Here is a 24,958-nt window from a genome sequence, read left to right on the forward strand (position 1 = left end):
GCTGCACGCTTGACTTTTCTCAGTTCATGGGCAGTTATTTTGCGCTTTGGTTTTTCCACACGCTTCTTGCGACCCTGTTGACTATTTTGAATGAAACGCTTGATTGTTCGATGATCACGCTTCAGAAGCTTTGCAATTTTAAGAGTGCTGCATCCCTCTGCAAGATATCTCACTATTTTTGACTTTTCTGAGCCTGTCAAGTCCTTCTTTTGACCCATTTTGCCAAAGGAAAGGAAGTTGCCTAATAATTATGCACATCTAATATAGGGTGTTGATGTCATTAGACTGCAGCGTACTCAAGTTATGTTTAGTAGTGTTCCTGGGTGTTGTAGTGCAATAGACACTAACCTGAGACGGCTGACTCTCTGCAAGGGCAGGTGATGGTAGGAAATGTTCGTGACGCCAGTGCCAATTAAACGGTGGCACGCCGTTTGCTGATAGCAGGAATAAATGAGGAACCACGTGATGTTAAAACAGAACTCCAACTTTAGTAGTTTTCATATAGAGACATTAACGGAATCGCAGTTCCTTGGCATACAGTTGATTTTTCAATACAGTTGATGCAGGCAATACAGATTAAGCAAGGTGACTTCAGAGGGTGAAACACAGGACTTGCAGTACAGGAGCTTGCACTCTATTTCTGACTGATCCTGGAACATAGAAAATCTTCTCCAAGGCCCAATACCCTAGCTCTGGCGTATATCCTTGGTTTTAACTTTATAAAGTACCTCCTCTGTTGTCTTGAGTACCTCTTGCTTTCTTGAGCTTTGCCTCTGTCTCTCTCTCTGCTTTCTCAGGCTCTTCAACTAAGATATTCCTGTTTCTGCTTATGGGAACTCAGGAGGGGAACCTTCTCCTGGAACGCAGGCTTCAGGCCTGGACTTGTCTCTGACATTGTCTAGTCTCCAACTTTAGACTGCAGACACTAGACTCCCATTTTAGACTCGACTCTAGACTGACTTTCCTTTCCCTGACTGGGCCTTATATAGACTAGGGCTCTCTAGCTCCCTCTAGTGACTAAGAGCTGAAATGACACCCCTAGCAGGCCTGTACATGCAAGTTTCACAGTAACAGGGAAATACATAGCATTACATGACATTTTATAAAGATGACATATACCAACTTCCCCATAAATAAGGAGGGACGACAGCACCCCAAGTGACCCTTTTGTAGTGATGGGCATTACAGTCCCCGTACACTACAAGACCACACCCCTTCTCAATACAGAGATGCACATCACCTAATATGCTTAATTGGTAGTAGGCTTTCGAGCCTATACAGCTTGGAGTAAGACAACATGCATAAAGAGAATGATGTGGTCAAAATACTCATTTGCCTAATAATTCTGCACTCCCTGTACGTGCGGGAGCGCTGCCACTGCACCAGACGCCCCGACGATATACCTTGTGTCCCTGAAGAACCATAATTCTTTGTGGTGAAACGCGTCGGACAAACTTTAGGAAGGACTATTTGTCAGGGCTTGACAGCAATAGACCCAAGGTTCCAGCGGCTGTGGGTCGCCCTTTTAAGGGCAGGTGCCCGGAATACAGCCTGTTAGAGTTCTCCCAGCTCTCCTGAATCAGCTTATATAGGGAAAGAACCTAGGCCGAGTAACCTGCAGCAACACATTGTCTAAGCGACCCCTCTGACATACTGCCGCTTGACCTATATGGGACTAGAGCTGCCAGTCATACCTGACACCCTTCCAACAAAGCAGTGCATCAACAGCATTGTTTTAATTTAATGTCACAATATCTTAAAAATTATATCAAATAAACGTTATGTTTTAAATAACTACAATAAGGTACACTCAGTTCAATAGTGATATTTAAGGACACCTCTGAGTAATCATACACTGGGCCACGACTACCGTACCTCTGACCCTGAGTATATATTTATCGATAATCATATCCCTGCTTAAAGGGGACACGCAATCCTGGGCCTTTTCTCTGCCGTCCGGTTCTCTGGCCCTCCGGTCGGTGGAAGAATTTTTTAAAGCCTTGGGATTAATTTATGATGATCCAGATCGGGTCTCGATGGCGGAATCTAAATTGCGTAATTTATTACAAGGTGAACATACTGCAGAGGCTTACTGTGCTGAGTTTAGGAGATGGGTCAGAGTGGAATGACCCCGCGTTACGTAGTCAGTTTTGTCAGGGGTTATCTGAGAGATTGAAAGATGCCCTTGCTTTTCATGATTACCCGGATACATTGGAGAATGCTATGTCTTTGGCAGTACAGTTAGATAGACGTATTAGAGAGAGGTGTAAGGTTCCCTCCGCGCAAGGGATCCCTTCTGTGAGTGGTTTCATCTCACCTGCATCCCAGGGTGATATGACATGTAACTCTGGGGTAGGGGAAGAACCCATGCAGCTGGGTCAGGTGTCTATCCGTTCTGGTAGTAGGAACTTTAGTAGGTTGCATAAACTATGTTATTACTGTGGGAAAAGTAGTCATTTTATTTTTGCTTGTCCTTTTGTTAAACCGCATGTTGATGAGAAAGAATCACAAAGAGGTTTACTTAAAGAAAAGAAAAAAACATCGCTGACTCTTGGTAGTGTGAATGGAGTGGTGGAGCAAGAAGGTATGCAAGCTCCCTGTAATACTCGTTTTCTCCTTCCAGCTATGGTGGCGCTAGACTCAAGAATTTTTTTGGTTGAAGTATTCATTGACTGTGGTGCTGGGGTAAACCTCTTTTTCTTCAAAATCTGGGTCTAAGTACTTCGCAATTGATTCTTCCCCTCTTTCTCAAAGGAGTCTCACTCATATTGCTCATGGTATTCAGTTAAGGGTGGGTGATTCACATGTTGAGATCATGTCTTGTTTTGTCATGAAGGACTTGCCCGCTCCTATAGTCTTAGGTTTACCGTGGTTGACAAAACATAACCCAATTATAGATTGGCAAGCAAGACAGATCATTGGTTGGAGTGAATTTTGTTCGGACAATTGTCTTGGCACATCTATCTCTGGTGTGTCTACTACGGCTTTACCTCAGTATCTCTCAGATTTTGCGGATGTCTTTTCGGAGGGTGGGGCTCAGGAATTGCCCCCTCATCGTGACTATGATTGTCCAGTTAATCTCATCCCAGGGGCTAAGTTGCCAAAGTCTCGGCTTTACAATCTTTCTCAACCTGAAAGAGAAGTCATGCGGAAGTATATTGCCGAGAGTTTGGCAAAAGGTCATATTAGGCCATCTAAGTCTCCGGTTGCAGTTGGTTTATTCTTTGTAAAGAAAAAGGATGGATCACTGAGACCTTGTTTGGATTTCCGGGAATTGAACCGTATTATGGTCCGTGATCCATATCCCCTTCCTTTGATCTCCAATCTTTTTGATCAAATTGTTGGAGCCAAGGTGTTCTCTAAGTTGGATTTAAGAGGGGCCTACAATCTGATCAGAATCAAGGAAGGGGATGAGTAGAAAACGGCCTTCAACATGCACGAGGGTCATTTCGAGAATCTGGTTATGCCTTTTGGGTTAACTAACGTGACAGCGGTATTTCAGCGATTCGTCAATTACATTTTCCATCATTTTGTGGGGAGGTTCGTGGTAATTTACTTGGATGACATTCTAATTTACTCTCCTGATCTGAAGACCCATCAGGATCATGTGAGACAGGTTCTGTCGATCCTTCGGGAGAATAAATTATATGCCAAACTGGAGAAATCTGTGTTTTCTGTGCAGGAGCTTCCGTTTCTGGGATATCTGCTTTCTGACTCTGGTTTTCGTATGGACCCCGAAAAGGTCTGGGCGGTTCTGGAATGGGACCGACCGGAGAATCAGAAAGCTTTGATGCGGTTTTTGGGGTTTACTACTTATTATAGAAAATGTATCTTGAACTATTCTACCATTGTAAAACCTCTGACCGATATGACTAAGAAGGGTGTCGAAGTCTGTCTGGTCGGATGAGGCATTGCAGGCCTTTTCGGCTATTAAGCAATGTTTTGCGTCTGCTTCCATTCTGGTGCAGCCCGATGTGTCTCAGCCATTCGTGGTGGAGGTTGATGCATCAGAAGTGGGGGTTGGAGCAGTGCTGTCGCAGGGTTCATCTCCTGGCAAATGGGTTTCGTGTGCTTTTTTTTCCAAGAGGCTCTCGGTCGCCGAGAGGAATTATGATGTAGGAGAGAGGGAATTGCTGGCCTCCAAATTGGCCTTTGAGGAATGGCGTCACTGGCTGGAGGGGGCGTCTCATCCCGTTACGGTATATACCTGCAATCTGCCAAGCGTCTGAATCCTAGACAGGCTAGATGGTCACTGTTCTTTACCAGGTTCAATTTTGTGGTTACTTTTTGCCCGGGGGTTAAAAACGTCAAGGCAGATGTGTTGTCTCGCAGTTTTCCTGGGGGATGTGATTCAGAGGATCCTGCTCCGATATTGGCTAATGGGGTGGTGGTCTCCGCTCTGTACCCCGAATTGGAGATGGAGGTGTTGGGAGCCCAGGAGGGGGCTCCTGGTTCTTGTCCCCCAGGGAGGTTGTTTGTTCCTGATGGACTGCGATACAAGGTATTCAAGGAACATCACGATACTGTCCTTGCTGGACATCCTGGTGGTAAGTCCACCTTTGATCTTGTGTTCCGGAGGTTCTAGTAGCCCAGGTTACGTAAGAGTGTTGAGGATTGCGTAGCAGCCTGTGAAACCTGTGCACGGTCAAAGGTTGCTCACACTCGACCTTCTGGTTCACTTCTTCCTTTGTCTATTCCGTCTCGTCCTTGGACGCACTTGTCTATGGACTTTATTACGGATCTGCCGAGTTCCTCCGGGAAAACAGTAATTTTGGTGGTTGTTGACCGTTTTAGTAAAATGGCTCACTTTGTATCGTTAGCTAGTCTGCCCAATGCCAAGACTCTTGCTCAGATTTTTGTTGATAATATTGTGAAATTACATGGCATTCCCTCGGATGTGGTTTCTGATAGGGGCACGCAGTTTGTCTCCAGGTTTTGGAGGGCGTTCTGCTCTCGGCTTGGCATTCAACTTTCATTCTCTTCGGCTTTTCATCCGCAGTCGAATGGGCAGACAGAGCGTACTAATCAAAACCTGGAGACCTACTTGAGGTGCTTTGTAGCTGAGAATCAGGAGGACTGTTCCTCATTCTTACCCCTAGCAGAGTTTGCTTTGAATAACCGTAGGCAGGAGTCCACGGGTAAGTCGCCATTTTTTGGCGCATACGGTTTTCATCCTCAGTTTGGTACCTTTTCTGGGACTAGTTCCTCTGGGATGCCAGAGGAGGAGATATTTTATTCTGCCTTGTCTTCTATCTGGCGGAGGATCCAAGTGAATTTGGAGAAGATGGGTGAGAGGTATAAGCGAATGGCTGACAAGAGACGTATGACTGGTCCGGACCTGTGTGTGAGTGATCTGGTGTGGTTATCTACAAAAAATATTAAATGAAGAGTACCATCTTGGAAACTGGGTCCAAGATTTTTGGCAGCAATAACTTCAACCAAATGTTTCCTGTAGTTGCAGATCAGACGTGTACGGAGTAATTCTTCACCATTCCTCTTTACAGAACTGTTTCAGTTCAGCAATATTCTTGAGATGTCTGGTGTGAATCGCTTTCTTGAGGTCATGCCACAGCATCTCAATCGGGTTGAGGTCAGGACTCTGACTGGGCCACTCCAGAAGGCATATTTTCTTCTGTTTAAGCCATTCTGTTGTTGATTTACTTCTATGCTTTGGGTCGTTGTCCTGTTGCAACACCCATCTTCTGTTGAGCTTCAGCTGGTGGACAGATGGCCTTAAGTTCTCCTGAAAAATGTCTTGATAAACTTGGGAATTCATTTTTCCTTCGATGATAGCAATCCGTCCAGGCCCTGACGCAGCAAAGCAGCCCCAAACAATGATGCCTCCACCACCATACTTCACAGTTTGATGTTGGTGTGCTGTGCCTATTTTTCTCCACACATAGTGTTGTGTGTTTCTTCCAAACAACTCAATTTTGGTTTCATCTGTCCGCAGAATATTTTGCCAGTACTGCTGTGGAACATCCAGGTGCTCTTGTGCAAACTGTAAACGTGCAGCAATGTTTTTTTTTTGGACAGCAGTGGCTTCCTCTGTGGTATCCTCCCATGAAATCCATTCTTGTTTAGTGTTTTACGTATTGTAGATTCGCTAACATGGATGTTAGCATATGCCAGAGACTTTTGTAAGTCTTTAGCTGACACTCTAGGATTCTTCTTCACCTCATTGAGCAGTCTGCGCTGTGCTCTTGCAGTCATCTTTACAGGATGGCCACTCCTAGGGAGAGTAGCAGCAGTGCTGAACTTTCTCCATTTATAGATAATTTGTCTTACCGTGGACTGATGAACAGCAAGGCTTTTGGAGATCCTTTTATAACCCTTTCCAGCTTTATGCTAGTCAACAATTCTTAATCGTAGGTCTTCTGAGAGCTCTTTTGTGCGAGGCATCATTCACATCAGGCAATACTTCTTGTGAAAAGCAAACCCAGAACTGGTGTGTGTTTTTTATAGGGCAGGGCAGCTGTAACCAACACCTCCAATCTTATCTCATTGATTGGACTCCAGTTGGCTGACACCTCACTCCAAATTAGCTCTTGGAGATGTCATTAGTCTAGGGGTTCACATACTTTTTCCATCTGCACTGTGAATGTTTACATGGTGTGTTCAATAAAAACATGGTAACATTTAATTATTTGTGTGTTATTAGTTTAAGCAGACTGTGATTGTCTATTGTTGTGACTTAGATGAAGATCAGATCACATTTTATGACCAATTTGTGCAGAAATCCATATAATTTCAAAGGGTTCACATACTTTTTATTGCAACTGTATATATATATATATATAGCCCTAACTACAATTTCTTCTTTTTGAACAAAAAAAAGAAAAATTGGCAAAAAAATAATCCCCAGGTGCTGATCAGGCAGGTATGCGCTGAACAGCACTTGGCTGTCACAGCTCGCACACAGAAAAGGTGGTGCAGAGCTGGAAAATTGTAAAAAAAAAAAAAAAAGCGCACAGACCTAATGGCGTCCAAAAAAAAAAAAAGGACAGGTGGGGTGGGGGCATTAAATGATAGGGACAGGGATGGAGGGTGGTTTAGGGATCTGGAACAGCTGCAAATAAAAAATATCAGTTCGGCAATTGCTCAAAAATGTTTGCGCAAGTGCCCTTACTCCACCGACCTCTCCACTTTCCCAAAAAGGGGCCATGGTGAGGGCCAAAGGGAGGAGCTGGTGACCTCACCACATTTATCATCTTCTATGTCAGTTTTCTAGGTTAGAAGAACACTGCAATCTACTGTATGCCAGCCAGGGGCTAGATTTCATTTCAGGTGCATGGACTGCCAAATGCTGTGCCTAATTTATAACAAGGCATACGCAAAAAAAAAGGCACAGCATCCGGCAGTGTGCCTGGTTATCATAACCCTACTCATGCTGCCGGGCTATAATAAATCTGCCCTTTGATATGGTAACCTATAAATTAATATCCTGAATTCATGATCTCTGAGCATTATTTTTCAAGACATAGGAAAAATTAAGTTATACTTAGGTTCAATATACAAAATATAAGCAGTATGGGGTAGAAAGAGGAGGTGTTGAGATATATTTTCAGTTCCAGTTTACTACAAGACTGGAGAACTACAGGAAGTATGACACTAAACATCTAGATCCTAGAACTGAGCCAACCAATCTGTTCTATAATAATTCCGGATCTGTGGCAAAGTATCCCCATCTCAGTGTCTTCTTCTGGTCACTCAAGTAGTATGACAGAGTCTCGTCTTCTAAGCACTGATCCCTAACTGCAGAACACTAGGGGCTCTGACTGCTCTCTTTATATACAGTTTCTAGCTGAATTAGAACCTTCTAGTGGGAGGGGTGGAGTGGAGAAACTCATCCCAAACAAATACAATGTTACACTTTGCATCTCTTATTGACTTGCATTAGAGCATCAATGATACTCAATGGCAATGACACAAAACAGTTTTCCCAGACAAAAACAAGTCTTCAGACATAATAACATAGTAGGACCTGGCATTCAAAAGCTTGAAAGTCCCAAAAGTCAGTGTCCATTAACCCTTTCCACAGTGCTCTGCAAATACAGTGCAAAAGAACAGGATATATACATATATCAAAACGAACATATAAAATGCAGTTTTAAGTCTTTGCAAGTTAACCCTTTAACGTGAAATAAAGTGAGTTGACTTTGCATAGGGGAAATAGAGTAAAATGTCCACAAATATCCAGACTTCAAAGTATCCCTGCTCCAGGCCACTACATATGGCATGTGACAGCTCTAGCCAATCACTGGGCTCAGCGGTATTCAACACAAGATCACTGAGGTTAGTGACTGGCTGCAGAGGTCACATGAGAAATATGGCCAAATCACAGAGACTAATACACACAAGGAGGATTGAAGCTGTGGTGCTGGACATGGAGGGTGAGTAATAGGCAAGTATAGGCTCATTTTTTATTTGGACATTTAGTGATTTTGACATTTAGTGATTAAGTTTTTAATGTTAAAGATGCCTTTTTAGGTTATTTCCCTATAAATGCTATCAGTAGGTGTGTATGAAACATTATAACCTATGACATATGTGCTTTTACAATTCTGCTATTGTGTACAAAGTATATTTGCGTAGATTATTCTTCCGCAATAAATGTTACACAAGCAAACATGACTATACACCAATAAAGGTATGACGAAACAAGAAGAAAAAGAGCCAAAAGAAGTCTCATAGGTTGAAATGATTTGATTGTCCTTTTCTTCTTTAACTCAGAGAGATAAATGAACAAATTACTCATAAATATAAACTCCACAATATAAACAGGAATCAATCACCAAGTTTATGCGGCGCTATCTGCATAAATTGATAAGAGACCTTCATTCAAAAGAAGGTCCGGTTCCTTTTTTTCTTTAAATCAGTGGGATCCGAACACTGGAGACCAATAAATAACAAGCTGTTCCCATCCAACGACCCCCCCGCCCCCCCAGCCTCCTACGGATCATTGACAGCTTTCTTTCTATATTGTGTGTGAGCAGAAAGCTGCCAATAAGCAATTGGACGGCCCAGCAATTAGGAGCTTATGGCTAAAAGAACATATTATTGTACATTGGGCAAACTTCAGTACTCACGTCTATCTAGACCTGCTTAACCTGTTCAAGATCAGGTCATTTATGCCCCTTCCGGACCAAGCGCAGTTACATTTTTTTTTAACACATGTTTCTTTGAAAGTACTAACTTTTTTCTCCGATTAGTTATTTAAGTAATTTTTGCATATTTTTTCAGTTATAAAATAGGCTTAATTTTTCTGTCATTTTTATTTAAGTATTTTATTTAAGGAGGGAAAAAGTCTGTTTTTTACTTTTTTCATTTTTTTATCAAAATATTTCTTTTAAATTATGTTACTTTTCTATATCAGTCTATGAGATGTGTCGGCTATGATATATGGGATATATGTTGCCCTGAGTTTGTGTCACAGGAGCAGTTTTCAGCCCAGGAAATGCTGCTGTAACACGTAGCATCTTTCCTGAACTGAATATGCTTATGTAGAATTGCCATTACAGGTGCTAACTAAGGATGAGCAAACCAGTTTGGATTTTAAGAAGTCAGGGACAGTGAAAAAACAATCAGGGACAGTCATAAATCAATCAAGCTTGTATTCTACTACCAGGGAGAGTGAAGGGAAAGGTTAGAAATCCAGAGAAGAAGAGGAATTGTGTGTGTAGAATAAGGAGACAGGGAAGCTGTCAGCCAGGAAATGAGAAGAGCGGAGCTGAGGCTGGCTGTGCCTGCCAGAAGAACTGCAGCTGCTGCAACCCTCAAAAGCAGCTACCTGCAAGGAAATACTTTAATTTTTGCGCGGGTGGAATAAGCTAAAACTGTACCAACACGTGTTCAACCATCAATCTAGCATAGCGTATAGAATACTGGTGAGAACTGTGTCAGGCCACTTTACATGTTTAATTATTTTTTTTGTTTTAGTTTGAAAAACCATATACATCAGTTATTAAGAATGAAATATTAGGTCTAAATCTGTTTATTATCTTCACATAGACACACAATTCAGTTCCAATTTGTTTTGCAGAGGGTTATTGAATTTAATGAAACCTGCACATATATATGTGATATCTACAGCAAAACACAGGGAGGGAGGCAATCTACCTTTGAGTGTTAATGTGAAATTGAGCCTCAAGCCTCAATTGTCAGTTTCCATGAAATCCATTTCTACACTGTTTGAATTTAATTTTTTAGGAGATTGCTCAATTTAATTAAACTAGCATATATACATGATTACTACAGCAAAACACAGGGTAGGGCAGCAATCTACCTGTGAGTGTTAATGTGAAAAAGCCTCAATTGTCCATTTCCTTGAATTTCATTTCCACATGGTTGGAATTTAATTTTTGGGGGATTGTTCAATTTAATTAAACCAGCATATAGATGATCTAAACCAATACACAGGCCAGCACACAAAAGTATCTGTGAGGGATAATTAATTTAGGCCTAAATCCATTTCACTTTATTTCTGTGTTCACACGTTTCCAATCAATTTTTTTATTTATTGGGGTTGTTGATTATATTCAAACCAGTATATATACGTGATTACTACACCAATAGACAGGGTGGCACATAAAAGTATCTGGGAGTAATAACAAATTTAGGCCTAAATCTGTTTCCCTTTATTTGAGTCCTCAAATCTTTTCAATCAATGTTTATAAAAACTTTTTGGGGGGGAAGGTTATTGATTATATTCAAAAGCAGCATATTTACTTGATTACTACACCAATACACAGGGTAGTGCACAACATTCTCTGAGAGGCCCAAAAATGTCAGGGCTATGAAAGGATTCCAAACGAAAGACTCAGTACTAGAATGTGGGTAGCAGCACTAATTATCCTGCCAGAAGAAGTAGTAGTAGTAGTAGTAGTAGTAGTAGTAGTAGTAGTAGTAGTATTAGGCCACAGTTGTCCCTGCTGGCTTCAGACATAGTTGAGGAGAAAGAGGATGACATTGTGGATAGGATGGCTCACTCCTCCTCTCAGTCGCAGCAGGAAGATGTGGAGGTGACTTCGAAGTCCGACACACCGTGCCATGGAACCAGGAGTCACTGCTTTCCTCCTGCTCCTCCTACTTGCAGCCACAAAGATGGCTTTCAGTGTAGTCCTCTCAGTCTTCACTGCCCCTTCCAAGTGGGGAGCCTTCCTTTCTCCTAAGAAGTGTTAGAGCAGTCAGCGTTTGTACTGCCCTGAGGAGGAGGTGGACGAGGAGTCTGCAGACCCCAGGCATAGCCATGTTGGTGGTGGTAGTAGTGGCATCTGTATGGCATTGGCGTTGGGGGCAGAGACAGTGGCATCTGGGCAGAGCCCGGGATGTGGGCGGAAGAATCCACAATGATATCCCACAGTGTAATAGAAGTGAAAGGGATGATGAGAACTCTGATGATGATTGTGACAGGACCTGGGAGCCAGATTGGGGTGCTAAGGAGGAGGCAACATCACAGGAGGAGGGCGATGGCAGCAGCAATAAAGAGCAGAGGACACCTACCTGTCAAAGAACAGTCAGGGCCACTGCTTTGGGATCTGGTGATGCCGCTAATACTGTGGGTGGGTTAGGCCCAAAACGTGCCAGAGCTAAGCTGAGCTCGGTTGCCTCTACCTCTGCTGCACAAGTATCTCTCGTCTGGCATTTTTTCTCCACGATGCAGGAAGAGATGCGCAAGCAAACACTAATGTATTGAACCACATGAAGCGGCATCACCCCATCCAGTGGGCAAACAGAGGTGGCAACCAGCCACTGCAGCAGGAGTTCCCTCCTTCTCCCGTTCCCTTTGCACCAGCCAGGCCACATCCACAGGTCTCATCATCCCTTTCCGCTTCAGACTCTCTCCTCCTTCACTCCATCATCAGCCATCGATAACAGAATGTGTGGCCAGGAAACAACTCTACATGTCGAGCAATCCGATGGGGTTCACGATTAGATCCCACCTGGCAAAGGTGCTGGTGGTGCTGTTGCTGCCGTACCATTTAATAGAGTCTGCTGCCTTTAGTGAGCTAATGGTAATCTCTCCGCCTTACTGAAAGATTCCTAGCTGGCATTATTTCTTCCAAAAAGCCATCCCTGCTTTGTACTCTCAACTGGCAGACAACGTGGGATGCCCCCTGCTATATTTGCTGTGTGGCAAGGTTCAAACCACGGTGGACAACTGGAGTAGCTCTTACAGGCAGGGACAGTACATGTCTTTCACGACCCACTGGGTCAATGTTTTTTCTGGCAGCAGCAAAGCAGCACCCCGGTACCCTAATGATTGTTTCGGCCTGGCTCCTACACCAGTCATTTATCCGCCTCCTCCATGGACATGTTCCTGTCCTCAACAGCAGCAGGGCACAGGGTCCTTCCACTACCTCTCCTTCCTATCACATGTGTCAAGTGAAGCCACACCAATGAGCAGTTGCACAAGTACCTTAAGCAGCAAACATCCCGTGGGAGTCACCCCGCCGATTCCAACTGGGCACAACATCCTGTCGCACAATTATTAAAAGGTCAATTGTGACCTAAAATTCGCCTCAGTAGTTTATAGTATGAAAGGCTAAATATGAGTGTACCTTGGTAGAAAAAATAAAACTTAACTTTTACTTTATCTTATCATTAAAATGAATTGAGGCATTCTAAAATCTTAAAAACATTTCCTTATTTTGGAGGAGAAGAAATACTGGTACTTATCAGACCTAGTTGCCTTGTCTTATTGTTTGCGGGGGGGGGGGGGGGGGGGGGGGACGTCACATGGAGTGCAAGGCTCACTATCTTGCAAGTCCTGTCTGTCCTACTATACTAATCTAGATAGTGGAATTGCTGACAGGCTGTAGTCGGAGCACTCGCCCTTGCAAGGGCGACCTCCAGCCGCTGTAACCTCGGGTCTGATCTAAAATACCCTGCTTCTCCTACCAAACTAAACAAGCATCTAAGGAGTCATCCGACGCGTTTTGCCAGATTTAGTGGCTCTTCAGGGAATGAAATTCTTAGTGCTTTGCAGCGCTCAGTGCAGTGGCAGCGCTACATTTGTTTGTTACAGGCAGTGGCAGCGTATTTTGACTAATGCCTTCTTTATATTCCTCTAGCACCACCCCCTCACAGCCCATTGTCCAATGAGCGAGGGGGTGTGCACCTAGGAAGATCACACCCACCAACGGCGTCATACATCACATAATAGCAGGGGAGGTCACGTACGGATGCTTACCGTCCCAGAACGCCCCTTGCTGATCTCCAAGTCCAGTGGTTACGCCCTGTGGGAGTGCTTGTTGTCATGGGGATCAATAGCCGCGTCCCCAGGCAGGTAATCTCTATATAGCGAAGTGATTTATAGTGTTTCATCGACACAGTTTGGCATCAGTGCTACCAATCCCATAGACTAAATAACCCATTCAGATATTGATCCACAATGATTCGATTCTCAAAAGGATTCGATGCTGATCTGTTTTGATCAGATGACAGAGGTGCCATTGTATGTTGGTTAGTTGTAGTAACCCATAGCAACCGACATCAGTCCTACCATTCTCATGGACTGAATGTCCGATTCAGATATGACATCCTCAGGAGGATTCATTGCTGATCTGCTTTTATCAGATGACATGAGTGTCCTTATGTTTAGGTTTGCTATAGTAACCCATAGCAACTGACAGCAGTCCTGCCATTATCATGAATTGAATGTCCAATTCAGACATGACATCCTCAGAAGGATTCATTGCTGATCTACTTTTATCAGATTACATGATTGTCCTTATGTTTAGGTTTGCTATAGTAACCCATAGCAACCGACATCAGTCCGGTCGTATCCATGGACTAAATGTCCGATTCAGACATGACATCCTCAGGAGGATTCATTGCTGATCTGCTTTTATCAGATGACATGAGTGTCCTTATGTTTAGGTTTGCTAAAGTAACCCATAGCAACTGACATCAGTCCTACCGTTCTCATGGACTAAGTATCCGATTCTGACATCGAATAAATCAAATTGATTTAAAAAAGATTCATTGCTGAACTAGCTTTGATCAGATGACAAAGGTGCCACTGTATGTAGGTTTGCTATAAAAACCCATAGCGACCAGTATCAGTCCTCCTGTTCTATTGAGTATCCAATTCAGACCTGACATTAATCCGGCATTATTACATTCTCAAAAGGATTAATTACTGATCTACTTTGACCAGATGACATGGGTGCCCTTGTATTTGTGTTTACTGTAGTTAACCATAGAAGCCGATGCGCTCCCAAGGTACAATAAAGACAGGGGTCCAAAGATTGTATCTTGAGAGGGTTAGTATGTATATTGTGCGTACTCTCTGTATACATAACTACATGATGTTATTGAACTTGCTTTTATACTCAATTTATAATTTTTGATGATGTCAGGAGTGAACTGGGACCAACAGATCAACATATATTTAAAATCTGATGTAGCAGTTGTTGGGGCTGATAGATGAAAAACAAGACTGTAGAGTCCATTGACCTCCAAAGAGTTCAGTCATAAAAAGGGTTTATATGACAGAAACTCATTTAGTCCATGCCGTGTTACCGATTTCATTTTAAAGATCCATCTAGCTTCTGCTCTCAGAATTTTGTTGTCCCAGTCCCCTCCCCTCTTTGGTTTAGGGATATGTTGTATCCCCACAAATTTTACACATGTGGTATCCCCTCCATGAACCAGAGATATATGTCTTGCCACTGAGGTGTCTTTTTCATTTTGGATATCATTGATGTGATCCCTTATGCGTCGCCTAAATTCCCTTTTTGTTTTGCCTACATAGTCAAGGGGACAACTGCATTGGGCTAGGTACACCACTCCAGTAGTAAGACAATTAATAAAGTCCCGTACTTTATATTCAATGCCTGTATTGGAGCTCATAAATTTATTGGTCTTTTTGACCTGATCACATGCCACACATCTACCACATTTGAATGTCCCTAGTGGTCTTCTGGACAACCAATCCTGGCCACCCTGAACCTGGATGAAATAACACATGCTCCCTGCATGGTGCACACATTATCAACCTAGTGGTGCAGCGCTTTCTAAATAAGTACACTGGTGTGCACAAGGTGCTGCCAAAGTCCAGGAGACTGTCCAAGCATTTCAGCCACTCTTACGTGGCGAAGAACTCTCTCCTGGATCGGAGGCAACAGAACAGCCTGCTGCTACAATGCTTAGTCCGCGATGTACCAACTGGAATTCATCATTGCACATGGTTGAGAGTCTGTAAGAGCTGTGAATGATTTTGTCATGCACCAGACAGCCTCAGCAGCAGGGAGCATTTGTTGTTTCGAGGTTAGGCAGTGGCAGCTCATCCTAGATGACTGTCGGGTGCTGAAGCCCTTCCGAAAAGGTCATAAAATTTGCCAGCAGGAACAGATACTGATGCTCATGCAGCAGGGGTCAACTGTAGAAGACCAGCTGATGCATCTAGCTGTCCGTCCTATAGCTGTTGCAGACACACAAAGGTAATCTGCAATGGAGGATGAGGATGAGAAGCTGCCACTGCAAAGAAGAGGAGCCAGAGGTGGAGGAGCAAGAGGACGATGATGAAGATAGCACCGGTGAAGACCAGCTCCTTGGGCATGCTGGCCAGAATGGAGACCTGTATGCTTCCTTGCTTACACAGTGACAGGTGAACCTGCCGCTACCAAGGCAAAATGGGTGAATGTTTTCCTCTCGCAGAAAGGGAGGCCAATTTACGTTATTACCAGGAAACACTGTGTATGCAGCTTGCCACAGCTTACAGCGAGCAAATATCTGCTGCCAGAGTGTCTGCAAGGGAGGCCCCTCTTCACCCCCTGCAGAGTCACCCCCCTCCCCCCACTGCCACGAGGAGCAGAAGCCTTAGCAGCCGAAGCCATTTCAGTCTCCTCAACATGATGGAGCAGTTTTCCACGTGCTGCACCAGGCTGACGCCAATCAGCAAGCCACCAGCTCTTGTCTCAACACCCAGGTTCAGGCCTACCTAAACTCTCACCAGTCTCTAGTGCATACCTTGTTCCCTGACCCCATGGATTTCTGAGCAGGCAGACTGGAATAGTGGCCCGAACTGGCACAGCACACTTTCTCCTTTCTTGCCCAGCCTCCAGTGTAATCTCAGAGAGAGTTTTCAGGGTTGCGGGGGGCGTGGTGACACCCTAACGGATCAAGTTGTCCTCCAACAGTGTCCAAAACATTACTTTTGTCAAAATGAACCAAGCCTGGATTCAGGAGGATTTTCACACTCCTCCAGATGATTGCGATAAATAGATCTAGCCTTGCTGGCGGTGCCACCATCATGCCACTGCTGCGACCTGCCTACAATCACATTCTGTATAGCTACTGCTGCCGCCATCAAGCCAGTGCAGTGACCTGCCTACCATCACGTTCTGTAAGGCTGCCGCCACCACCATTGTGCCACTGCTGCTACTTTTGTGGCCGCATGCCACTATATCCATACCGTACCCTTTCCAGATCCACACTGCACTGCTGCTGTTCCCAATTAAAAGATAATTTGTTTAGGCTCGTTCACAATGAGCCATGTTTTCTTCTGACAATTAACACTTGTGCGTGTCGTACAGGTAGGCATTATGACCCTGTGAAGGCATAATTTTTGGACGCTTGGTCCTCCAAAAAGCTACTTAAAAAAAAAAAATGTAATCCCATAACACCATGTGTGTTTAACCACTTACCGACTGCAATCCGTCTATATACGTGATATTTGCACATGCCCCGTGCAGTTACCACGTGTATAAACCTCAAGCCAGCTCTTTGATCCAAGCGCTGCAAAGCGCTTGGATTAAAGCTTCTACCCCTGTCCTGCTGCTGTCTATGCAGACTAACCAATCGGATCACGGCAGTGAAAAAATGCCGGTTTCAGAGCCTGAAATCAGGTAGTGTCCTCGTGCCCCCCGATCTGTGTGCCTCCAAGCCCCCCCTTGTCCCCGCCTGCCCCTTATGAAGTTCCCCCCGGCCCCCTTTTCAAGGCTGCCCCCTGCCTCCAATGCGGTCCCCCTGCTGTGTGTGATGGCGGCGGCTCCATTCCTGAGCCGCTGCCATCAGCAGAGAGTGTCAGCTCTATGCTGACACTCTGCTGTAACCCAATAGATGCCGCGGCAGCGGCATCCATGAGGTTAATAGAGGGAGGGGGCTCCCTCTCTCCACCATCGGGGCTGCCACGCTGCAACCGATGGTTGCCATGGCAACCGGACACTTTGCAAAAGCGTCCAGTGTTGCCACCTACAGGGCATCTGATAGTATTATACTTTGCAATGCAAGAGCATTGCAAAGTATAGTACAGCCATCAGCCCCACTGGATCTTCAAGATCCAAGAGGGACTTGATAAAAAAAAAATTAAAATAATAAAAGTAAAAATAAATAAATAAAAATGTAAAATTAAAAAAAAAAATTGCCTTTTCCTATAATAAAAGAAAGAAAAAAAAACTACACATATTAGGTATCACCGCATCCGTAACGACCGTCTCTATAAATATATCACATGATAGACCCCGTCCGATAAACACCATAAAAAAAATAAAAAACTGTGTAAAAAAAAGCCATTTTTGTCACCTTTCATCACAAAAAGTGCAACACCAATAGATCAAAAAGGCTTATGACCCCCAAAATAGTACCAATCAAACCGTCACCTCAACCCTCAAATAATGATACCCTATTTAGGACAATCGTCCAAAAAATAAAAAAGCTATGGCTCTCAGACTATGGAGACACTAAAACATCATTTTTTTTGTTTCAGAAATGCTATTATTGTGTAAAACTTAAATAAATAAGAAAAAGTATACATATTAGGTATTGCCACGTTTTTAACGATCTGCTCTATAAAACTGTCACATAACCTAACCCCTCAGATAAACACTGTAAAAATAAATAAATAAAAACTGTTCCAAAACAGCCAATTTTTTGGTCACCTTGCCCCATAAAGTGTAATAATGAATGATCAAAAAATCCTATGTACCCAAAAATGGTACCAATAAAAACCTCAACTCTTTCTGCAAAAAACGAGCCCCTGCACAAGACGATCAGCAGAAAAATAAAAAACATATGGCGTTCAGAAAATGGACACACAAAAACATAATTTCTTTTTCAAAAATGCTTTATTATGTAAAACTGAAACAAACAAAGTAGACATATTTGATATCATTGCGTCCATAACAACCTGCTCTATAAAAATAGCACATGATCTACCCAGTCAGATGAATCTTGTAAAAAAAAAAATGTGCCAAAACAGCCATTTTTCAGTTACCTTGGCTCACAAAAAAATTTATATAGAGCAATTAAAAATCATATGTACCCCAAAATAGTACCAATAAAACTGGCACCTTATCCCCTAGTTTCCAAAATAGAGTCGGGGGGGGGAAGGCTTTAAATGGGACATGGCATCTAAAACCAGTCCAGCAAAATCTGCCTTCCAAAAACCATACGGCGTTTCTTTCCTTCTGCGCCCTGCCGTGCGCCCTTACATCAGTTTATGACCACATTTGGGGTGTTTCTGTAAACCGCAGAATCAGGGTAATAAATATTGAGTTTTGTTTGGCTGTTAACCCTCAATGTGTTAAAGAAAAAAATGTAATAAAATGGAAAATCTGCCAAAAAAGTGAAATTTTGAAATTTCATCTCCATTTTCCTTTTATTGCGGAACACCTAAAGGGTTAACAAAGTTTGTAAAATCAGTTTTGAGTAACTTGAGGGGTGTAGTTTCTACAATGGGGTCATTTATGGGGAGTATCCACTATGTAAGCCCCACAAAGTGACTTCAGACCTGAACTGGTCCTTAAAAAGTGGGTTTTGGAAATTTTCTTAAAAATTTTAAGAATTGCTTCTAAACTTCTAAGCCTTCTAACGTCCTAAAAAAAATAAATGACATTTCCAAAAGGATGCCAACATAAAGTAGAAATATGGGAAATGTTAAGTAATAAATATTTTATTTGACTCAAATTTATGACTATCATGAAGTACAATATGTCACGAGAAAACAATCTCAGAATGGCTTGGATAAATAAAAGTGTTCCAAAGCAATTACCACATAAAGTGACGCATGTCAGATTTGTAAATGTTGACCTGGACACTGGGGCATCAATGACCCTTGGTCATGAAAGAGTTAAACATCATCTGCCCCAATAAGGGACCATTTTTGGAAGCTTTGGAATTTTAAAAAGCATAACATCGTGTCAGCATGGTGTGTTCTTAAAAACGCTGTATGCTAACACCGTCAAACATACATTTACCCACCGGTATGTCTGTCAGTGTCACTCAGACATCATTTACTATTGCTGTCATTGCATTCCAAAACTTGGGGAGGAAGGGAGGAAGAATCATAAAAAAATTAATGAAAAGAGGTGTTTACCCCTTCATAACCAGGCCAATTTTTTAATTTTAGCAATGACCCTATCTAACTGCAAATAACTATTTCATTTCTTAGCCAACTTACATGTATTTAATATTACTTTTTACAGGACACATTAGACCTTTCTTTTGTGAAATAAAACTGAAAACTATGGGACAAAATGTATATTTTTACTTTATCAATTTTCTCTCTGTTACAAAAGATTTCAAGACAAAACATTTTTTAAATCATTACCATATGCTTGTTCTGTGAAAATGGATGCTATTTGTGCATTTTGCCTACTGGCTGGGCCCACCGCAAGACCTGAAATGAGTATAGCGTATTATAGATTTTAGAGGCCTATTTTTGTATTGTTGGTTTTATGACATTATACTGCCAGAACAGATTTTTACAGTGCCAAAACACTAGAAACCCCTTTAAAATGACTATTTTTTTTATGTTGACCCCATAAGGTATCCAACTTAGGGAAATTTGAACCCTATGGTTTTTGGCTTTTTTTTTTTTAAAGAAAACTGAATGAAACTGAATGAAAGTAAGTGAAATTGACTTTTTCCCCAATTCAGCGGCCTATTTTCAAGGATCGATTGGCCATAGACCCTATAGGGAAATTTTCCAGTGGGCCGATGTCCAGGGGGCCACCCAAACCCTCTTTTCTGCCGCTTGCCAGGTACATAATGAGTTCTCTGTAGTAATTAATGCTTTGAGAATCAGAGACTCATGTACCCCACCAGCAACCAGCATCTTCTGTACAGTGGTTTTCACCATTGACTTTAATGGGTTTGTTAACATAAATAGGAAAATCCACATGAAAAACCACAACAAAAGAAGCATCCTCACAAAGAACACACCAAAGCCACAATACATAGTGTGGATTTATGCGCACTTATTTGAACAGTTTTGGTGCATATTTCATACCGATGCACATAAATCTGCACTGTATGCAGGCACCCTTACTGCTAGGTTTCCCCACAAATTACAGCTGATCAATGGGATCTCCAGCAGTTAGACAATTTATGATCAGCTTATTGTTAAGGGGCCCTTCTAAGAGCACATTCACATCAAAGCTTAGTTTTTTCGTTGTTCTGCCCCACTAGAGGAGCTGAAAAACCGAAAAAAATTGAAGTGTCAGGTGGGGCACATAACTGATCCGAACAGAGCTAAAAAGACTCCATTGACTACAATAGAGTCTGTTCAATTTCCGATTTCAGAATCCTGCTTTTTTACCAGACAAAAAAGTCCTCCTGGACTTTATTTAGTCTTTTTAACAGAATCTGTGACAAACGTAAACCCGCCCTAAAAAGTAAGATCGATACGAGTGTATTACTGTACTGCGGCGACGGCACAAAGTGCACGGCATCATAGCAACCAATGACACTAAGCAGGATGCCAGTCCGGTATCTCACGGACCATGTTCCACGGACATGTGAATGAAGCCTAAAGCTTGGGTTAACCCTTTCAAGACTGGGTCATTTTCCTTTTTCGAGTTTCCATTTCTTTACTCCCGGCCATCCAGGAGCTTTTTTTATTATAACTTTTTTTTATTTTATTTTTCCTTTCAGAAAGCTGTATGAGCACTTGTTTTTTGCGGGACAAGTTGTACTTTCTAAAGACAGCATTTAGTATTGAATACAATGAAGTGGGAAGCTGGAAAAAAATGGAATTGGAAGAAAAAACTAAATTCCAACACTGTTTTGTGGCTTTCTTATTTTACAGCGTTCCTTATGCAGCAAAACTGACCTGTTTCCTTTAATATGCAAGTCAGTACAATTACAGCAATACCCCATTTGTACGTATATAGTGCCGTAACTAGAAATGACTCACAGCAAACATTTTAATGGAGACCCTCCCTGTTGAGGGGACCCTGACAAAAATTTTCAGTATTCCTCTAAGTTTGGGCCCCGGAGCAGCCGCTTTTCTTGTGTTTAAAGAATAATTGATTTTTGCTTTGCATTACTATATTCTGACCCCTATAACGTTTTTATATGTATGTCTACTAAAATGTGTGAGGGCTCATTTTTTAAGGGAAATCTGTACTTTTCATTGATACCATTTTGTGGTGTGTATGGCTGGTGTGTATTACTTTGTGATCACTTTTTAATCAATTTTATTTGGGAGGTGAAGCAAGAGAAAAAACTGCAAATTGGCTAGATTTTTTTTTTCCATTACACTGTTCCACGTATGGGATAAATATTTTTATATGTTTTATTCATATGGACATTTTGGGATGTGGTAATGATTATGATCTTAATTTTTTTATTGTTTATTCTTTTCTTTTCTTTTTTTGCATTAGGGAGGTAATTTCACATATGCCTAGCATACTAATTTCACATATACACAAAATAAAAAAAAATGAATAAAATATCAATATAATTGTTAATTCATACATAGTTGGATATTAGTGAAGAATGATTAATAAAGGAAAAAACTATTTATAAAAAAGTCATTATACAAAATGTCCATATAGTAGCGCTGTTTTATATGCATGAATTAATCAATTCATTACTCTATAAATGAAAAGTATGAATCATTTTCAATGATATATTGTAATTAATTATTTGTGCTTGTATATAGTTTTTAATAATGATATCTGAATTTCATATTACTCGATGCAAGCACTAGTTGATCCAAATCTCATTGAATATAGTCAATACCTCTGTTTCAGTATCAGCTTTCTTTCCATTAATATATATAGTTCATAGGTAGAATAGTTAAAGGGGTTGTCTCATCATAGACAATGGGGGCATATCGCTAGGATATGCCCCCATTGACTTATGAAAGATTATATTTATTCGGCAAAGGGTGTGCAATGGAGTGAGCACCTTTACCATTTTTGCCCAGTGTGGTAGAGCCACTGTACTTTTCTACTATTACTTTTAAAAATTGAAAATTGCCAGGGGTATAAGGGGTTAAGTTAATAATCCCATTTGTCAATTAATATGGCTTTTATTATTAGTCTTAGGGTCCATGCACACGGCCATTGTTTTTGTCCGTATCCGCAATTTTTTGTGTGTCGGATGTGGATCCATTCATTCCAATGGGGCCGCAAAAGATGTGGACAGCACACCATGTGCTGTCAGTATCCATGTGTTTATTACGAAGCACCCACAAAAAAATAGAACATGTTCTAATCTTATCCATATTACAGACAAGCAGGGGTGGATTGGCCATAGACCCTACAGGGAAATATCCCGGTGGGCCGATGCCTAGGAGGGCCACTTGTCATGATCAGTGTGGGGGAAAAACTCCACACTAAACACAGGAGGGAAGGGGAACAGTAACTGGGCCTGGAAACTAGGGAAGAAACAGGTCACCTCCTAAACAACCCTAATCCGGGCCCTATCTACCTATCAATATAAATAGACCTTGAAGGTAGGAATATTCATATGCAGGATACCTAGGGCCTTATATCCCTATAAGGCCCTGGAATGAGGTTAGGACCAGACACATCCCACTCCTCCCCAGATGGACGAATGGAAGTCTCTGTCTCAGGCCCAGATACAAACAACAGGGAATATAACAAACACAAAACAATAAGAACAGACAAGACTTATCTGAAAGTAGAAAACTGGCAACTCCAGAAGCACCACAGAGTACAACCGACCAGCTAGTGAGAAGCGGCTACTTATGGGAAAGGTACCGTATTTTTTGCCCCCATAAGATGCACTCCCCCCCCCCCCAAAGTGGGGGGGGGGGAAGCCCCTGCGTCTTATGGGGCGAATGCTGCCATGTATCAGCTGGAGGGAGGAGGGGCTGGTGTCATGCAAATTGGGTCGGTGCGGTCACTGTATTCCGACCCCACCGCTCACTCACTGCTTTATTGCCTAAACATTTTATAATAATAGCTTTCATTGAAGTTCCGATGCCCAGCCCCATCTTTACTACTTACTAAATGTCTGTAGCAGGCAGAGCAGGGCGGGCGGCCGGCTGGAACTCACTGACGTCACGTGCCTGCGCCGCCTACTTCATTCATAAAGAACTTGCTCTATCTTTTTGCAGAACGGAAGGATCGCGGACCCATTCAAGTAAATAGGTGTGCGATCCCCATGCGCCTGCCCCAAGGATGGTGCCCGTGCATTGTGGACCGCAATTTGCGGTCCACAGCACGGGCACAGGCTTCACACGTTCATGTGAACGAGCATTTAAGCTGAGAACAAAGTCCTGCATGAAAGACTTTTCTCCCGCTGTTTTTACAGATCTATCTTCAGTCAGAAAAGCAAAAATACAAATATAGGTAAAATACCAAACAAGGCTACATTTTATGGCATGAGATACTTAAAGGGGTGTGCAGGCAGTTTATATTGATAACCTATACCCAGGATAGGTCATCAATATCTGATCGGCGGGGGTCCGACACCCTTGCCAATCAGCTGTTTGAAGAGGAGGTGGTGCTCCATGCAATTGCTGCATCCTCTTCATTTGTCGTCTCCCTTGCAACAGCGGTATAGTATAATCACAAAAACCTGTAATTAGACTGCTCTTCTGAGGCGACACGTGGTGTATTGAACAGGAAGCAGCGCTCGCACAGAGCACTTCCTCCTCTTCAAATAGCTGATCGACGGGGGTGCCAGGTGTTAGACCCCCACCGATCTGATATTGATGATCTATCCTGACGATAGGTCATCAATATAAATCGCTGCTCAACCCCTGTAATAAACAGCATTTAGTATGTCATAGAAAGGATTCCACATACAATAAAAGGTTTCCTCCCCCAGTAACAGTTATCATCTATCACTTAGGCCCCACCTTATCTGGTGACTATAGGATGAATATAACATGTGGGAAAGGCTGGAATCACACCTGTGTGACTGTTTTTGAGGAACTTTTTTTTAACCAAAGCCAGAAATATATCGAAAGGTAAAGACAATGATACAAAGACTCACCATTGTATGCACTTCTGTGTTAGTTTACAAAGAAAAACTGCATTAAAAACTGTCACAAGAACTGCCTGTGTTATAACAGCCCGAATATTCCAAGTCTAGGGAAAAAAGTCTCCAACCTGTAACTCCGAGACAGTTGTTCCTCTTCTGGTGCCAGGGCAAGGAATAACAGTATCAGGACCTTTGTATCCTTTGCTCACCATCTCATCATGCATATATCAATCATTAACTGGAGATAATGAGCAAGAATAATTACCATCTCCACCCACTTCTACTGAGAAAAGCCTGAGCTCTATAATCAGACGGACCAGAGAATTTTCCTCTATCTGTAGTAAATGAAACTTAACTCATTTCTTATTCATTTGGCGCCGGATGATATCTAAACACTGCATAGTTACAGTTGCAAGAAAAAGTATGTGAACCCTTTGGAATGATATGGATTTCTGCACAAATTGGTCATAAAATGTGATCTGATCTTCATCTAAGTCACAACAATAGACAATCACAGTCTGCTTAAACTAATAACACACAGAATTAAATGTTACCATGTTTTTATTGAACACACCATGTAAACATTTACAGTGCAGGTGAAAAAAGTATGTAAACCCTTGGATTTAATAACTGGTTGAACCTCCTTTAGCAAACGTTGCCTGTAGTTGCAGATCAGACGTGCACAACGGTCAGGAGTAATTCTTGACCATTCCTCTTTACAGAACTGTTTCAGTTCAGCAATATTCTTGGGATGTCTGGTGTGAATCTC

The 24,958-nt window shown here is 42.3% G+C and overlaps 1 protein-coding gene across 2 annotated transcripts in view; it reads right to left on the reverse strand.

Moving 5' to 3' along the window:
- Positions 1–24,373, reverse strand: part of CDHR2 (cadherin related family member 2) — a 235,202-nt gene extending 210,829 nt beyond the window's left edge. The window contains exon 1 of one of the 2 annotated variants that reach the window (XM_040406756.1): positions 24,318–24,373. Coding sequence is in view for 1 of the 2 variants with exons in the window: in XM_040406746.1 (XP_040262680.1) it covers positions 24,202–24,204 (3 nt within the window). In the remaining variant the exon portion in view is untranslated. The other variant, XM_040406746.1, reaches the window with a different exon arrangement.
- Positions 24,374–24,958: the final 585 nt, after the last annotated feature.

This window comes from Bufo bufo, chromosome 1, assembly GCF_905171765.1.
Source record: "Bufo bufo chromosome 1, aBufBuf1.1, whole genome shotgun sequence".
Classification (NCBI taxonomy): domain Eukaryota; kingdom Metazoa; phylum Chordata; class Amphibia; order Anura; family Bufonidae; genus Bufo; species Bufo bufo.